Source organism: Corvus moneduloides, chromosome 3, assembly GCF_009650955.1.
Source record: "Corvus moneduloides isolate bCorMon1 chromosome 3, bCorMon1.pri, whole genome shotgun sequence".
Classification (NCBI taxonomy): domain Eukaryota; kingdom Metazoa; phylum Chordata; class Aves; order Passeriformes; family Corvidae; genus Corvus; species Corvus moneduloides.
In genome coordinates, this window is record NC_045478.1 from 6,390,109 (window position 1) to 6,408,111 (window position 18,003).

Below are 18,003 nucleotides of genomic sequence, written 5' to 3' on the forward strand. Positions count from 1 at the left end.
AAGTTGAAATTTCCTATTTAGAGCTCCTTTTTTTGTGTTTGTAAGTAGCAAAACACTGTCCTTGTGAGCCACCTGATACTGACTTGAGTGGGAGATTCTGCTGTGGCTTAAAAGAGGAACTTGCCATTAAACATTTTGGTATGTGTATCAAACCCAAATTGTGCTGACAGGTCCCAGATGTGCTTTTCCATTTGCATCACTTCAGCCACCCACGTGGTTCAAATGCTGCAGCCACAGAGGAGCTGTGGGACTGAGCAAGCTGGGGGATAGAAAAGCATCAGGATCCTTTTAAAGGCCAGGTGGAATCTGGATCAAGGCCTGTGGCATGATAGGATGGACAGGATGATCCTGATTATTTCCTAGATTCATGCTTTTGGCTATCCTTTTATACAAGATGGTCTTTTTAGACTGTCCAGGTTGTTGTACCACAGTATCTGATCCAAATTTAAATGGCTGCTCTGCTGTCTGGAACAGTGATTTTTTTTTTTTTTTAATAAACTAATTTTTAAATTAATCAGCCTTTTTTTCTTTTAATTAAAAAAAGAAAAAATTCCAATGAAACTGCTGAACTTTAAATATTTGATGCTGCTTGGAGCCACATGCCTGGGTGACTTTTTGTTCTCTCCCATGTCTAGAGTAGCAGTGTGCCTTCGTGATTCAATCCCCTTCAGTAAAATCTTTTTTTTTTTTTTTTCCAAAGCTAGAAGGACAGTGGGGAGAGGGTTGTGAATGCTTTAGGTGTACATGGGTGTACTTGCCCACACAGGTCTGTTATTGACAAGACTGCCTGTCTTCAAGATGCAGAAGAGAGAGCAAATGAGTAAAATAATGAAACATTTTTTTTCTTCTCATTTAGTCTCCCTCCAGGTTGGACTTCTGAGGGGAAAAATTTAGAGCTTCACATCTTGTCCCAGGTCCCACAACAAAAGATACGGAAGCCCTGAGCCAAGTGCTGAGTTCTTGAGTGCCACTCCTGCCCCACCAAGCACTGGCAAGAGGAATTAGGGTGTCTGAATGCCCTCAATATTTCCTGGCTGCGTGGTTTCAAACACGGCAGAAATATTTTTGTCTTATGCAGGAGTTCCTCACTTTACTTCTTCAGTTGTCCTGGAGGGATAACTTTCATGGGTTTTTGCCAGATTCCCATTTTCCCATATCAGGGTTCACTTTATTTATATTAGCACATTTAACCCCAATAACCCATTTCCACACAAAAGAAAATGGAACAAAACCCCAACAAGCCTTCCTAGATGAGTCTATTATTTAATACTCCTGCTGCTTCATGATTCCTGCAGCAATTATAGTTTATAACCATGGCCATGAGAAGTTATTTGCACTGGAACACAACACCTAAGGAACTCTAAGGAGAGTTTATGGATGTAATTTGCAGGGCTGCCATCTGCAGACATAATGCCCCTGAGGATACAAAGAAATTGCTGGGACTGTCTTGCTGATGATTCCCAGTTTCTTGTCATCATGAGTGTATGGAGAAAGACAAGTAGCACAGACTCAGCTCCAGCTTTCCCCCAGTCCTGTCACTGGTCATGAGAGTGAAGAAATCAGCCCCTGCCCCTCCTCTTCCCTTCATGAGGACATTGAAGCCCCCACTGAGGTCACCCCTCAGTCTCCTCCAGGCTGAACAGACAAAGTGCCCTCAGCTTCTCCTCACAAATCTTCCCCTCCAGACCCTTCACCATCCTCGTGGCCTCCTCTGGACACTGCCCAATAGCTTGATGTGTTTTTCATATTGTGGTGCCATGTGAATAATGATGTTCTTGGATAAAGTCAGTCATGAAGTAAATTATGGCAGGATGCTTTATGCAATTTTGAGTTATATCCTGAAATGCCCTGGGAAGTATCAGAGCAGAACTGAAGATGCATCCTGTGTATGAGCAAAAATATCTGCACATTTTGTAACAGCTGATGTGATCTATTGTAAACTCTGTTCTTTTGTTTTTCAGGTGCTTAACTGGACATGAGTGGGATGGCATCAGATCACAAAAATTCCTCCCAGGAAGAATACATCCCACACTATCTCCAAAAGGAAGACCCCTTTGCATCAAAGCTTTCTAGAGAAGCTGATATCATAGCTGGCTTTTATTTGACAATAATTGGTAATGATTTTATAACTGGTCTTTGAAATATGACCGTGCCACTGCATCCTTGCAGCTCTCAGAAAGGAGGCAGAAATTGCTGTTCATTAGATGTGTAATTACATAGTTTTTCATATTAGAAAGAAAAATCTAGGAGGGAGGGGAGAGAATGTGTTAGAAATATGGTGTCAACAGTTAATGTCAACAGATAATGCTGCTGCAGGTAGCCAAATAACAGTAGACATTCCAGAAAAAAGTGAAGAAATAATATATATTTTTTTTTTAGTAACTGGGAGGTTGCTACCCTGCAGTTTAATTTTCCCTGGGCAGAATAGGGTTTTCCTCACTATGCCATGTGGGTTTTATGGCCTGTTTTCAAAGCCTATGCAGCAGCGAACACCCTCAGATGTGCTCATGTGACCCTTGCTCAGCTCCTGGCATCATCTGTCCTCTGTTACATGTTATACTGAGCAATATTTTCTGCCTAGCACCCTCCCTATCCTTTTGTGTTTGAGCCCATTACCAGGTTCCAAGTGACCTTGCATGCAGAATAAATACAATTATCTGTTGGTTAGTGCACACCCATGATAGCTGGGACTGATTTATCTTTAAAGTTTTCACATGCCAAGGAGTTATCATTCAGCAGGAAAATGCTGGTCTCTATTTCTTCTACGGATAAACTGGTCCTTTTTCTTGACAATTTGCCTTCTTTGCTTTATGGAGGAGGGCAGAGTTATATCTTTTTGTGTCCATATTTGCCTCAACACCTGAAGGAACAGCCTCAAGTTGTGTTGGGAGAGGTTTAGTTTGGATATCAGGAAAAGGTTCTTCACCCAGAGAGGGGCTGGGCACTGGAACTCCCCAGGGCCGTGGTCATAGCACCAAGCCTGACAGAACTCAAGAAGTGTTTGGGCAAAACTCTCAGGCACATGGTGGGATTGATTCTTGGGATTGTGCTCTGCAGGGCCAGGAGCTGGACTTCGATGGTCCTTGTGGGTCCTTTTCAACTCAGGATATTCTATTCTATTCTATTCTATTCCATTCCATTCCATTCCATTCCATTCCATTCCATTCCATTCCATTCCATTCCATTCCATTCTTCTTTATATATTTTAAGTTCCTTTATGCTTTATGGTCTTAGTTCATGCAGGTTCTCACAGCTCAACAGCTGTTTTCTCAATAAAGCTGAGCTAAGGACATAGGACTGTTCTACAAAACCTAGATTCCAGGTATCAGAAGACAAGGCTGGATACAGAGTGCACAGTGACTTTTTGACATTTATTGCAGTTTTGATTCATTGTCTTGTTCAACCAGTTCTGCACAAAGATCTGTCAGTTAGTCCTGCTTTTGTGTTTCTCATTCACTGCTTTAGATCCCTCCCTTCTACTCTCTTTTACTGCCTTTCCACTGACTGATCTAAGTAATGTACTCTTTTCCACAGGTAGAGGAGTTTTCTATTATTATTTCCCTTCTATTTATGTTTCTGCTTATTTCTCATTTCTCTTCTGCTTATGTCTTTATTGAAAAAATAATTCAGAGCAGCAGAAGTGACAGGCGAAGCTGTATCTCAGTGCTGTTCTTGGTATTCATATACTGTTTTGTAGATATCCTCACTTCTCACATATGTATTTTTTTTCTGTTGCTCTGTAGACAGAGGTCTTCACTGAACTGCCCAAAACAACACCCACTTCTGGTCTTTTTTCACTTGGTTAAGTAAATTTAGCTTTAATCCCAGGAAATATGTCTGATGGATGATTCTTCCGAATATACACTGTGCTGCCTTGTTATATTCACTGTATTTAATGTAGGTTTATCCTGTTCCAAAAATTATCCATGTCAGGTGTGAAACATCTTGAAAAACACAGACATAATCAAATTAAGGCAAGGAACAGGAATCAAAAATTTCCAGTGAAAAGCCAAAAGCCAATCGTAAAGGAACAGACTCTTGGGAGTAGTGTGAGGAAACTGAAAGTATAATTTTAAAAGGTCTCATAATCGTTTTGATATTGGACTTGTGAACTCATTGTATCCAGTGTCCTGAGCAGGGTAGTTCAGGCCACAGCTGTGCTGTACCTGTACATAGCTGTACACATCATATCCTACCTTTAGCTCTCTTACTTTATTTGTAAAGTGTTTGTTCTGCGTTGCATTTTACTTGGTTAATTACTTTGCCTTGTGGGCATCACAAACCCCACTAGCAGCTTTCATTAGAGCCACTTATGGTCTTCATTTATTCATATTAATGATGTATTTGCATCTTCCTTGGACTTGGATCCATAGAATAAGGATATTAGTAAAAATTTCTTCACTGGAAGAATGGTTCAGCTTTGGAATGGGCTGCCCAGGAATGGTGGAATCATTAGCCCTGGAAGTGCTCAGAAAATGAGTGGAGGTGGCGCTTCATGATGTGGTTTGGCGGGCACGGTGATGTTCAGTCAAAGGTTGGACTTGATCATCTTGGAGGTCTTTTCCAGCCTTAATGATTTTATGGTTCCGTGTCTGTGTTGTTTCATTATAACTTGTGATTCAGACTAAACCTGTCACATTTTTCCACTGAACTTTCCCTACTCCTTTGCAGATCCCTTTCAAGAAATTCTGGCCCCTCCTGAGGATGGACTCTGTGGACAGGGAGGGACAGCAGGGAGAGGGAAGCAGGAGGTAGGAAGCCAGGACTGCTTTTGTGCATCTTTTTGCACTTGAGCTGTGTAAGGTGCAGTGAGTTTAAAATTTCTTTCAAAAAGGAGAAGAAGATTAAGAGTGAGTGAACAAGAATGGATCTTATCAGGAAACTCAGCAGAGCTTTTAGGGTCAGACTGGTTGTACAGCTGAAGTATTGCAGTTTGAAAAAGAAAAATATTTTTTTTGTCTTTGAAAAAAATCAGGAGTCTTGACTAGTCTGTGATAAATTCTCCGTGAGCGCATGATCTTTTGTCCTGAATAATTCATTTCCATGTGTACCTTTCTAATTGTCTAGGAAAAAAAAAAATCAGACTATGCTCATGGTTATAAGAATCCAGTTCTTTTGTCTTTGTCACTTCCCCCACCAGCTTTTTCATCACTGCCTTGGTTGATTCACTGTACAGCCATGTAGGGTGACAAACTCCTGAGCAGGGACCTGCTGGCTGTCAGCTCCTCTGAACCCCCTTGGCAAGTCACTATTGATTTACAAACTGTTGCTGCACATTTCCCCAGCCTGTTATGAAACAGCTTAATTGAAAACAAAATCCTAAACTATCTTTTTTTTAAAAAAATTTTATTTTCTCTGATGGTTTAGTGCTGCTGTCAGGTTGGACAAGTAAAGCTTATTTCTTCAGTTTCCCCTCTCACTGCAGGTTGTGTCTCAGCCTGGCTCTCTCTCTGCAGGTGTCACTTTTTTAGTTATCACATCCTTGGCTCTTTTTTTGTATATGTGTAACAGTGCCATGATGCCATGGACAGTTCTCCTAGCAAAGAGCCTTTATTTTATATCTGAAGAGTCTTTTTCCCCTGTTTCCATCCTAGCAGAGCTGGGATCCTCTTCCAGCAAGGGCTTCAGCTGACTTCTGGGAGTCATTTAGCAGCAGGAGAAATGGAGCATTAGATGCCTCATCTAAGGAGATTATAAACTTTTGATCACCAAGGAGTTAAAAAAAAATTCAAATAAGCAATTGTCAGATGCAGGCATAGACAAAAGGCAACACAAATTATCAGTAGACCCTTTCCAGGTATGGGATTAGGAGGTCAGTGTGCTGGAGCTCTCTGAAACATTGATACTAATAATGAGCAGCGGCTTCAGAGCAACTTGGCAACTTCAGAGCTGCTTGGCTGATAGAGATGTCTCTCTAGACTGCCAGTAAGTTGAAAAAGATTCAGGAAAATGTCAAATGCTTTCAAAAAGTGTTTCAAACTGGATGCTGGCACTCTAGTTATCCTAAATATCACTGGAGAGAAAAATGGCATTAAGAGAGAAAAGGACTAAAATATATGAATAATGCTCACAGCATTGAGATTCATTCACTCAGCTGCAAGGAAGAAAATTATTAATATAAATGCCTCTATCTGCTTATCATTCAGATTAAGTTTGCAAAGCCATACAAGTAGGTTGTTCTTAAAATTTAATTCACCAAGGGTAAATCAAATTTGATGAGAAAACCTAAGATCAATAATAAGCCAGCTTCTGTCCTTCGGTTTATTTTTAAAAACAATATAGAAAGCAATGCTGTCAATATAAAAATAAAAAGAGTTTCCAATAAGTGTCACATTTAATACTGAAAAATTCAAAATCAAAGTATTTTTCTCCTGAGTTTGGCAAACTTTTGGTTCTACAGTCACTCATATTTCTTGATAAATTGGTTTTAGTCTCTGGGAATCATTTCCCTCTCTGCGTCATGGATGTTCCCAGGTTAGGTTTCTTGGTTTCGTGAGGACAAGGTACCTTTGCAAGGGGATCATTCCTTTGATGGACCAGAGTAAATAATAAAATGCCCATTTAAATACTGGATTATTTATTACTGAATTACCAAATTAATCAGTAAATAAATGAATACCCATTTAATTAATGAGCTTCAGTTCCTGAGGTCTGGCCTGCCAGAAGACTCAGATGAAAATGACATGGTATTCAAAGGTACAATATTTGGAGAAGGTAGCATTGCTGAGAGGCTGGGGGGCTGCTGGGGTCTTCTGGAAACAGGGTTTGCCCCAGCAGAGCCCTGAATACAAGACAGCACAAAGGGTAACTTTGATGCCTCATCAACCAAGGAAAGTTGGGTTGTTTATGACTTTTTTTGTAGGAGTGTGACAAGTTGGCCTCAGCTGGTAGCCAAGCACCCAGGACAGCCCTCACAGTGGGACAGGGAGGAAACAGGCAGAGAAAAAGCTGTGGAAATGAAGACAGGGTGAGGATAAAGACAGGAAGATCCATTCCCAGTTACTGCAGTGGGCAAGCAGGCTCCTTGAGGGGAATAAATTCAGAATCATGGAATTACAGAATGATTTGGGTTGGATGGACCTTAAAGATCATCTTGTTCCAACTCTCATCACGTGGTTCCAACCCCAAAGCTTAACATTTAATTACTCATTTAGGTAGTGAGAAACAGAGGTGTCAAACCTAAAATACTTATGGAAAACGCCTTTCCTCACCCTTTCCAGGGCTGAACTTCTCTCCAACATTTCCCTCATTGCTGTTGTAGGTCCCTTTGGTGAGGCAATGGCAGCACAGGCACCCTTCGCTCTTCACTTTTTTCTTCTGCCTTTCCCTCCTTCTCACGTCTCACATGTCTCCCCTGATCTGGTGTGAGGCTCAATGGACCGTGGTCCTGCTGGGTTTTTCACCTTCAGGTGTGACTCTTGCTCCATGAGAGGGATATTGTGTGCTGTCCTGTGTTTCCACAGCAAAGCTCTCACTCTCACCTTAAACTCTTTCAACCGTGAATTAGTGAAGACACATTTTCTTAAAGGGAACTGGAAACTCTACAGTTTTTTGTACCGGTGTGATTAATTACATGGCAGATGAACCTGCAGGTCCTTGGGTGGTGATGTGGAAAAAATGATGTCAGCCAATATGAGAATGATCCCTGCTCATGCACTGAATTCCACCTGGAAGTTAAAATCAGATTAATCAGATCTATTTTACAATTTTTTTTTTTCTTATGATAGTAATCGGTTTTAATGCAAGATTTAAGCTTTGATATTAATATCTTAATTTAAATTATATTAGAAATGTATCCCTCAACATCTGATTATTTATTTAATAAATTTAAGGTTGGTCAGATTGTGGTCCCTGTGATTACAGAGAGCTGAATTTCATGCCTGTGGCTGTGTAATTGTTTAAGTGAAAGCTGGGTTGGTCAGAGCAGAGGGATTCTGGGGTTTCTGTGCTGAGCATTCCATCAATGGCTGTGCAGGCTCAGCTGGTGAAGGCAATGCCCTATTGCAGAGGGGAAAACAGCATTTGCTGTGGCAGGGACATGTCTGCAATCGAGGTCTCTGTGAGCTGCACAATGACACAGAGGAGATCACATTTCAGAGTAAAATGCCCAGCCTTAGGACCACAGGTTCAGGCTGAAAACATCAGGGAATTTCACAGGGATGGGATATTGCTGTTTTTGAGGAGGATTCTAATTTGAATGTTGTTTTGTTTTCCATTATTACAGGGATCCTTTCAACTCTGGGAAATGGGTATGTTATTTTTATGTGCTCAAAGCGAAAAAAGAAGCTGAGACCTGCTGAGATAATGACTGTTAATTTAGCAGTGTGTGATCTGGGCATTTCAGGTAATTTTATGTTTTTATTTTCCCTCGTTTCTACTGTCTCACCGTTCTGCCTGGCAGCAGCAAGAGACATTCCTCTGGAAGTCATGGGAGCACCACATGCCTTTTGCTACTGATATTTCTGCTCTATTATTTGCATGTAAATAACATGGGAGGATGGAAAACAACATTCCTGAACAACTTGATGGGAAGAAATGAACAGTACAGAGGAAAAATTAGGGTTGATTTTATCAAACAGTCAGAGCTCCTATTCACCCCAGCACTGGGCAGGTCTCCAAAGGCAGCTTCCATGTGCATCTGGCACAATAACCACAAAATATCTTGGTATTACAGGTGCAGAAAATTATGTTTTCTTGCCGCAGGGTGAAATAGAAAGGACCCAAGTGCCTCAAAAATACACGTTTAGCCAAATAATTGGAAAATGCCAGTGGCCATGGGCCCATCAAAGCTAATAGTTTTCTCTCTAGTGACTGTCCTCCTTTGTCTCTGGATCAGAAAAAATAAGCATTTGTGTCAATCTGTTAGAGTATGAGCAATAACAGCCAACTGGGAGGATTTTTATTTCAACCCCACAGTCTGGATGTCCTGGCATGGGAGGAGGGAGCTTTGGAGAGGTTTATGCGGAGTTGCAGAGATGGTTGTTTTGGCTCTTGACATGAGACTGATTCAGCTGCTCACAGGGAAATACAGGGAAAGGGCTGGATGTCCTTTAGAAAAGGATATTTTGGATGGCAGACAAGCCAGTGGGTATCAGAATCCAGCTGGCTCTGGGATCTCCCCAGTGCCATATAAATGGAATTCTGTTCCCATGCTTGCAGAGTCATCTGTCCCCTAGGTGCTGTATGTGCTGGGACCTCTGCCCTCAGCTCCAGTGCACCCTTTTCCTAACTGTTGCAGTGCTAGGTTTCGTTTAGCAAGCTGCAGCTTTCCCTGGGAGCTCAGCAGGGCTGCTTGGGGCGGGGCAGACATTCAGTCCTCCCGCAGCCCTTTTTGGATGGCTCCACGGTTTGGCTCCGTCCAGCTATCAGCTTTACAACACAGTGATGGCGAAGGAGGCGAGGAGGATCCCTCTCTGAGGGCTTCTGAGGACCTTTAAGGTTCCACGTCGCTCAGGCGGTTCCCAGGGGCAGAGAGACCTCGTGATCCGGGTGCAGGGGGGTTTTGTCAGGTCACAGGGGTGGTCCATGGGCAGAGTTGGGGTACAGGAACCAATAGGGAGAACCCGAGGGAGTGGCCAGGACTAGGGGCAGGGGAAAGTGGGGAGGTAACAATGTGAAAGGCATTTAACAAATGAATCAGTGGGAAATACAACACCACGCCTAAGCTTGTCTGCCAGATGCTTTTGCTCTCATCCAAATGCCCAAACTATCACTGAACAATATAAAGTGGTGGTTCCCAGCCTCCCCAGACTGACGCTTGTTTGAGCTCTCAGGGCACAAGACCAAGGAGATGCTCATCCCTACACATTCCAGTGGTTGTGGTCAGTAAACTTGGACTTCTGAAGGAAATACTAATTCAGTAGAAGAAAGATGTTGGTATAAATATCACTGCTACCACGCAGAGAAATTCCAATGTTTTCTTTGGCATTTCTGCCATGGAGACACTATTTCCATCTCACAACAATTAGAAGTTAAGGAAAAAACCCCAGACTAGCTTATTCCTCTCCTGTGATATTCCCATTTTCTTTGTGTTTTAAGAATCTGTCTTATAAGGCTCCTGTTTGACTCCTATGACGGTCACCCCAATGAGAGGGAGTGTTTCAGGAGAATTTCCCCAGTTTTATATTTTGAATGTTGCCCAGAGCAGCTGTGGCTGCCCCATCCCTGGAAGTGTACAAGGCCAGATTGGATGGGGCTTGGAGCAACCTGGTCTAGTGGAAGGTGTCCCTGCCCATGGCAGGTGGTGGAATGAGATGAGCTTTAAGATCTCTTCTAATCCAAAATATTCAGTGATTTTATGACTTGATGAATTTTAACAGGTATCTTCTAACCAAAAAAACTCTATGTCCTAACCATGGACCCATCTTAGTGTGAGGGCTGCTGATTTCTCTGTTAGGGTCTGTTACCAACTCATCACTTGGTCACCTTGCTTTCTTCCCTGGGAAATCACTCCATCTGTGTGTTTAAATTTTGGAATTAAAAATAGTGATTGGCAGAGCCATGCATGGTTTTTCTGCCTTCTCTAATTTTTTTTTATTAATGGAAGGTGCTAAGTTGGGAAATGTGACACATTCTGTGTGCTGAATGAATTGAAGATAGGATTTTTTATCTCAAATCTTCATATTTCACACACTTGTCTTAACAACTTTTATAAGAACAGAGTTCTGCTTCCTGCAGATTTCCACGGGATGGCACCAGCCCCTTGTTCAAAGCTGCATCAGGCTCATTTCACACTGACACCGTGCTCTGGGCTGCTCCAAGTCCTGGGGCTGAAATTTGATTTTGTGCCAACAAAAGTGTCGGACTTTAAAGCTGGCAGTTATTTATATGACTAAAGTTGCTGAGTGTTAGCACAAATCCTAGACTTTGCCATATTGAATGTTTTTCTTGAAACCTTAATCACTGAGGTCAGCTTTTGCTTGAAAAATTAAAAATGCATTTATTCAGCTTGGAGAAAAGCACATCAGAGAAAAGCACAGGCAGAACTTTCCTTACAGGTTTAGGCTGAAGGAAAGTAATCCAAATACACCTTTTTTAAAAACACATCTCATTTTGAAGGGTTTTCAATCCTGATGCTTTTGGCATAGAAGGTGGACAAAGGTAACTTTCTGCAAGATTCGGTTTTGGTAGAAATGCTTTAATTTTCTGTTAAGAATGAAAAGAGAATGCATGGTTTTGCATCAGTTCAATGTAAAATGCAATGATTTTAGGAAAAATCAAGAATATTTTCCTACAGATCACTTCAACAAAATAGAGATTTTTGTCTTGGCTTTTATGAATAGCTTACCTTGTGGGGAATACAGTTTGCAAGATCATTTTTGCTCTCTTCATAAACCAATTCACTGAGCTTCTATGACGTTATTGACACTGTAGTTCAGCCAGGGAATCCAGCCCAGAGCAGCTGAGATGTTTTCAAATCCATGAGGTGCTCTTGTAAGAGACGGTCCGAAGATCCCTCATCTGCCTCACGATCATCGCCGAGGACAGAGACTGAGCACAGGAGTCCTGGCCTGGCTGAGGTGGGATGTCTGCCAAGTGCTGCCTGCGGATGTGCCCACTGGGAACTGGTACGCATTCCTGAGGAAAATTAGTGCAGGTCCCAATGGACTGCGCCGTTCTTGCTGCCCAGGTGGGAGGGACTGCGCTGAAGCGGAAAGGAATGACCTGTCCTGTACGCCTGTCCTGTACGCCTGTCCTGTACAACCTGTCCTGTACAACCTGTCCTGTACGTCTGTCCTGTACAACCTGTCCTGTACAACCTGTCCTGTACGTCTGTCGTGTACATCTGTCGTGTACGTCTGTCCTGTACAACCTGTCCTGTACACCTGTCCTGTACAACCTGTCCTGTACAGCCTGTCCTGTATGTCTGTCGTGTACGTCTGTCGTGTACGTCTGTCCTGTACAACCTGTGCTGTACAACCTGTCCTGTACACCTGTCGTGTACGTCTGTCCTGTACGTCTGTCCTGTACAACCTGTCCTGTACAACCTCTCCTGTGCCTGTTTTCCCAAAGCAACGGGCACCATAACAACGGCTGTAGATTTCCCCACCTCTTGGCCAGTTGCCCCTCGCTTCTGAAAAGAACTATAAAGGGACTTTCTGAAATAACTGAGCTCGAGATCTCCCTATGGAAAGAAGATGAATCTATTGGCAGAAGACCACGAGGACTTTGTCTCATCTGTTGGTAGCTATTGCCCCCCTTTTTCTCCCTCTCTACTTTGTTTTTCTTTATCTCTCTCTCTTTCTCTCCTCTATTGCATTACCGTGTTGTGGGCACTTAATAAAGGTGCACTGTTTTGATTAAAACTGAAATCCCTTGTGTCCTTTTGCACTCTGAGATCTATAAATGAACCATCACGACCCCCGCTTGTATTAGCAGATCGTGACAGCTCTGGCTGCTCCTGTGCAGGAAGGAATACAGTCACAGGAACATGGAGTTCAATATTTAATGTTGCTTGAATGTTGCAGTTGGAATGTTCAGGCTGGGAGAATTTAAGGTCAGGCTGGTAAGTAAAACAGAAGTGTTTGGAAAACATATGTCCCTAGATTATAAATTTTTGACTTTTCTGTTCCATTAAAGTTGATTTTTTTTTCTTTGCCTAAATTAAGACCAAGAAAAAGGTAATAATTAGGAGAAAGCCGAGATTTCCAACTAGAAAATTACAATTTTCAAAATTTCTCTTTGTTACAATACTTACAAAGAATATGAATAATGTAAATCTGCTTTAAGGTGAGAACAGAACAACATTTGACCGAACTTCACTTCTTCCATAATGCAGCACTCACTTTTACATGTGGAGGAGCAAGCTAAAGTGCCACTAACAGGGAGCCTCAAAAATAGTTATGCATTTCCCATCTTTTTGGGGAAGCTTAGAATGTTTTGATATCTGTGTGCAGGTGACTTGCTAGGAGGCACCAAAGAAATATGTGGCATGGAGAGGAGCTGAAACTGCTTCTGCAGCTCAAGTCCATGATGTGACCATATCTGTCCTTCCCACCTATCACTTTACCTTGCTATGTGTCCTACTGCAGGGCCTTGACAGGTTTGCAAAAGTCATTTTTGAAGGCAAATTTCTTTATCTTGTGCTTGAAGACACTCAGTTTGCTATAGGGATGTAGACTAAGTAGATCTGTGCTTGTTTCAAGCTCAGACTTGCTGTCATCGATCCTGTTTCTGTACTGATGTGTTTGCATGTGGACTTAACACATACTCTGAAGCTTTCAGTTTGGGAAGAGCCTGCCCCTGACTGGGTCCAGAGTTTTGGTTTACCACTGGTTCCTGGGGTCTATAGTAAAGCACCTATTTCCAGCCCTCCTGCAGGCTTGGCTCATCCTACCACATCACTGGTGCCATAGGATCCAGCTACAGCTGTCTTAGGGTCAGTCCTGTGCATGCACTGGTGCCATAGGATCCAGCTACAGCTGTCTTAGGGTCAGTCCTGTGCATGGAGGGTACACAAGTCATAGAATCACAGAATGCTTTGGGTTGGAAGAGATCATCCAGACCATCTTGTTCCAGCCCCCTGCCATGGGCAGGGACACCTTCCAGTTGACCAGGTTGCTCCAAGCCTCATCCCACCTGGCCTTGAACACTTCCAGAAATGGAACATCCACAGCTCCTCTGGGCAACCCATGACAGGGCCTCACCACCCTCACAGTAAGGATTTTCTTCCTAATATCCCATCTAAATTTACTCTCCTTCAGCTTAAAGTCATCACATCTACTGTGCCTGAAGCCCTTTCTCCACATTGCAGAGCACTTTTATTGGTGTTAGTTTTGTGCAAAGGAGGGAGTTTGCCTTTCTGTTAAAAGAAGATTTTCTCAATGATGGATTTTTCCAGCGGACTGACATTCTCTTCTCCTTTTGAAGTTGTAGGTAAACCCTTCAGCATCATCTCCTTCTTTTGCCACCGCTGGATGTTTGGATGGCTAGGCTGCCGCTGGTATGGATGGGCTGGTTTCTTCTTTGGCTGTGGGAGCCTTATCACTATGACAGCTGTCAGCCTGGACAGGTACCTGAAGATCTGCCACTTGTCCTATGGTAAGCCAAATATATGTCTATGTATAGGTAATTGTATTATCTGTGATTGCAGAGAAGCTATATTAAGTGCAATAGTTTACTACACTGAAATCATAATTAAGCTCTTCAGAATGCTTTTCTTAAAAATAGAGGGGAGTACAAAGATGAGAAAAACATGATTGCATGATCCAAGAAATTCCAGTTAAATTCATTTTTCTGGACATAACACCCTCTGCTGCCTGCTTAAGCCATGTGTTTTTGTAACCCCTCATAGACAAGTCACTTTATTTCTATCAAGGCCTATTAGCACTAACAGAGGAAAGTACTGCACATATTGCAGGGTCTTATAGACCAACACATAGAAATATTCCTTATTAGATGCCTAAATTCCTCTGAGGTGTGTGGCAACCTATTTAAAACACCTAAGAGATTTGGAAGGGCAATAAGTCATAATGTGAAACTGTCTCCCAAGTATGGAAATGGAACCTGAGAGGATGAAATTAATTTAGCAGTGTAAGGTGTTACCACCATATCCATCAATATCTTGTACCTCTGGAATATGATGTATTATGTGCTTCATTCTTTCCAGTTAAAGGATATTGTCACAGTTTAAAAAGGATGTTCTTCTTGCATTGTAAGGGACTAAATTCTCCATCCAAATACAAAGGATGCTCAAGGTGACTTTACAAGTAAGAAACACTTTGCCCATGTGACTTGAGGCACCCAAGAGATTTCTTTGTGATGACATATAATATCGATCATGTTAAGTTGTGAGGACTGTGTGCAGCTAGGAATTGTAAGTAAGCCAGTCTGTGCAAGCAGGTAAAAGCTGTGCTACTGTGCTAAGATGTGCTATAGATCATAGATCCTGGTGTGTCCATAACTTTTTCCCTAAATGGGAGTACAGAGGAGGTCTCCTTAGCTGAGTTTTAGATACACCAATAGTATCAAGCAGGATTTCAGTTCTTTCTGTAGAAATCTTCTCAAAATAATTCAGTGGTAATCCAAGTCATAGACAATTTTTCACGGACTTGGTGAGCTGAAGTGAATATTTCATAGCTGGCTGCATTCATGCCACCAGCTGTGGTGTTTAACATGACATCTTAGTCCATGGGAGAGAAAATGCTTCAAAACCATTATTCCAAAGGGCTCTGATCATGGTGGTCCATACAAAATAAACAATAAACAAAGATTTATCATGCTCAGTCTAGGTGGTTCAAAAACGTTTCTCTTTTAATACTTATGTTATTGTTGCTTTGTTTTTCCACCCCTGAACATAATGAACCACCTTTCCTGTCTCTCAGCCATCATACATGAATACATCATTTGTCAGGCAAAGTTTGTTTCCCTTCCAGTGATCTGGACATGTAAAATCAGCTGGGAAGGGACACTGGACACATCCAAGTTACAGGTGTTTCTTTGCTTTGGTTTTGTTTTAAGTCACTCTGAAACCCTGAAGAGAGTTCCGTAATGTTAGTGTGAAGTGAGTGAAAACTCCCCTGTGAGTCAGAGACTGCAAACAAGTTGGAGCTTCCTAGATGGAAGGAGATGTTATAACACCCTATTCTAAGTTTCTGCAAAACCAAAGATTTAAATTTGTTAGTCCTATCTGAGTCCTACATGTTGAACACAGATGATGAGGAAAATCCTGCAAACTGAAACTTTTTCTAGATGAATTAGAGCTGTATGCAAGATGAGCAGAGAAACAATATTCTGATCTTCAGGAATTCTATTGGCATTTAATTAACAAAAAAAGAGCAAGGACACATGAAAACACCTATTACAGATATTTCTGACAGGACACACATGTTGATTTTCTGTACTGGAAAAAAATGACAAAGTAAAATTAAATCCTAGCTATCTTATTTCCTTTGTAAAGCCTTATTTCTCAGTCACAGAGTTTGAACTTCAGTCAGGTAATACAGGAGAGAAAGAACAGGAAAAAACCTAAGTTACATTAAAGAATTGAAATTACTGGACAAGATTCTAACAACTGTTGCTGAGCTGGTTGTTTGGATTGCTTTAGTCTGGACTCTTCTCAGTTGTAACTCATCGCAACTTAAAGCAAAGATCTGAAATAAGGACAGGTGCAGCCTTCCACATGAGTGTGTCTTTGTCTTCATGAGGCACAACATGAGTGCAGGGTCACTGTGGATACCTGGAAAAAGCCAAGATGAACATGACAGAATTGTTGTCAAACAGTCAAGCAAACTCATATTTAAATAAGAATCATAGAATGGTTTGGGTTGGAAGGGACCTCCAAGACCATCCAGTTCCAAAGTCTCCACAGGAACAGCTTCCACTTGACCAGATTGCTCACAGCCACATCCAGCCTGGCCTTGGACACTTCCACGTGACACGATGTATTCCATTGTGCCAAATTCATCTGGACATGAACTTGTAACTCCTGAATTTTCTTCCAGGTACCTGGCTTAAGAGACATCATGCATTTATCTGCCTGGCAATAATCTGGGCCTATGCTACGTTCTGGGCTACAGTGCCTTTTGCTGGGGTGGGGAGCTACGCCCCCGAACCCTTTGGGACCTCCTGCACTCTGGACTGGTGGCTGGCACAGGCTTCGGTGGCTGGACAGGCTTTTGTTCTGAGCATCCTTTTCTTCTGCCTCCTGTTCCCAACTGCAGTGATTGTGTTTTCCTATGTCAAAATAATTTTAAAAGTCAAATCATCCACCAAAGAAGTTGCTCACTACGATACCAGGATTCAGAACAGCCACATACTTGAGATGAAGCTGACCAAGGTAGGTAGGAACATTTTCCTCATTTTGCTCTGTTGGGTCATATGAGCACGTTTGGAGACAATAACGTGATGCTCCGAAGGTGCTTTTGTAGCCTTCTCCTCTGTTACGGACAAGATGGGGAAAAACAGGACTGGAAACATAATTCTGTGATTAGGGCACTCGAGTTCCTGAGATCATGACTCACTCTAAAGCTCTGACACAGTATCCCCCTGTGACCTTACAAGTCATATCATCTCCCTGTGGCCCTGCTCCCCACCATAAAAAAACCTTTTGCTTTCAGAAACAGTTGTAAAGACTAATTTAAGGAGTTTGATGTTCACAGGAATTATAACAGAAAACAGATAAAGAGCAGATTATTGTAGCAGGGAAATAGAGCTTTCAGACAGTTTTCGTTCCTCTGTTAATGAAGATATAAACCAAAACTGGTCCTGTGACACTGCAATTGTTTTTATGCAAACAATTTATCAGTTAGGCTCAGCCATGAACTGCTAATAAAAATGCTGAAGTGCTAAAATTAATTTTCCTTTTCAGACCATATCCTGTTTTCTGATTGAATCTATTTTCTGTTTGGCAATGGTGACAGCCATGATCCTTGATACTGGTTATTGTGCCAGGAAACCTCTCAAAATAAAGGCTTGTATTGAACAAAACCAGATTCCTTATCTGTAAAAGATTCACCAACCTCTGCAAGCCATGCCAAGAGTGAGACAAGCAGCAAGTTTTGCTTGACTGATCAAATTTTATTACAATTTTTGGGAGTTGAACTGAAAGTTATACAACATAGAGCAATAAGGGTCATTATGTCTAAACATATCTGAAAATCTCAGCTACGTACCTGTACAGCCAGTGCTGCCAGTACAGCTGGTGCAACTGCACTTGCCTTTTAAAGGGATGTTTCAAATTGTTACTTTTTTTTGGTGGTTATTTAGCAAATTTCCTTTGAAGAGCAATGGAAACTTTTGATTTGAGGCTGCAGATTTTTTTTTTTTTTTTTTGCATATTGGGAGGATCATGTAAAACTTCAATGTGATCTGAGTTGCAACACCAGTAATTTTCCCTCCTGTCTTGGATCTACACTGGAGAATGTAATGTTGGGATAAATATAAATATGGAAAATTGGTCTCCCTTTTAACCGGTTTGACTCCACAGTACAATTTATAACAAACAGTCTGTGTTTGAGATCCTTGGCTCACCCCACTGTTCCTTCAGTGACAGACAACAAAAAG

At 41.8% G+C, this 18,003-nt stretch overlaps 1 protein-coding gene across 1 annotated transcript in view; it reads left to right on the forward strand.

Moving 5' to 3' along the window:
- LOC116442037 (opsin-5-like) overlaps positions 1 to 18,003 on the forward strand; it is a 37,392-nt gene that overhangs the window by 9,520 nt on the left and 9,869 nt on the right. The window contains exons 2-5 of the mRNA XM_032104574.1: positions 1,962 to 2,114; positions 8,225 to 8,344; positions 13,870 to 14,040; positions 16,443 to 16,777. Of these exons, the coding sequence (XP_031960465.1) occupies positions 1,976 to 2,114; positions 8,225 to 8,344; positions 13,870 to 14,040; positions 16,443 to 16,777 (765 nt within the window). The 5' untranslated portion in view covers positions 1,962 to 1,975. The remainder of the gene's footprint in view (positions 1 to 1,961; positions 2,115 to 8,224; positions 8,345 to 13,869; positions 14,041 to 16,442; positions 16,778 to 18,003) is intronic.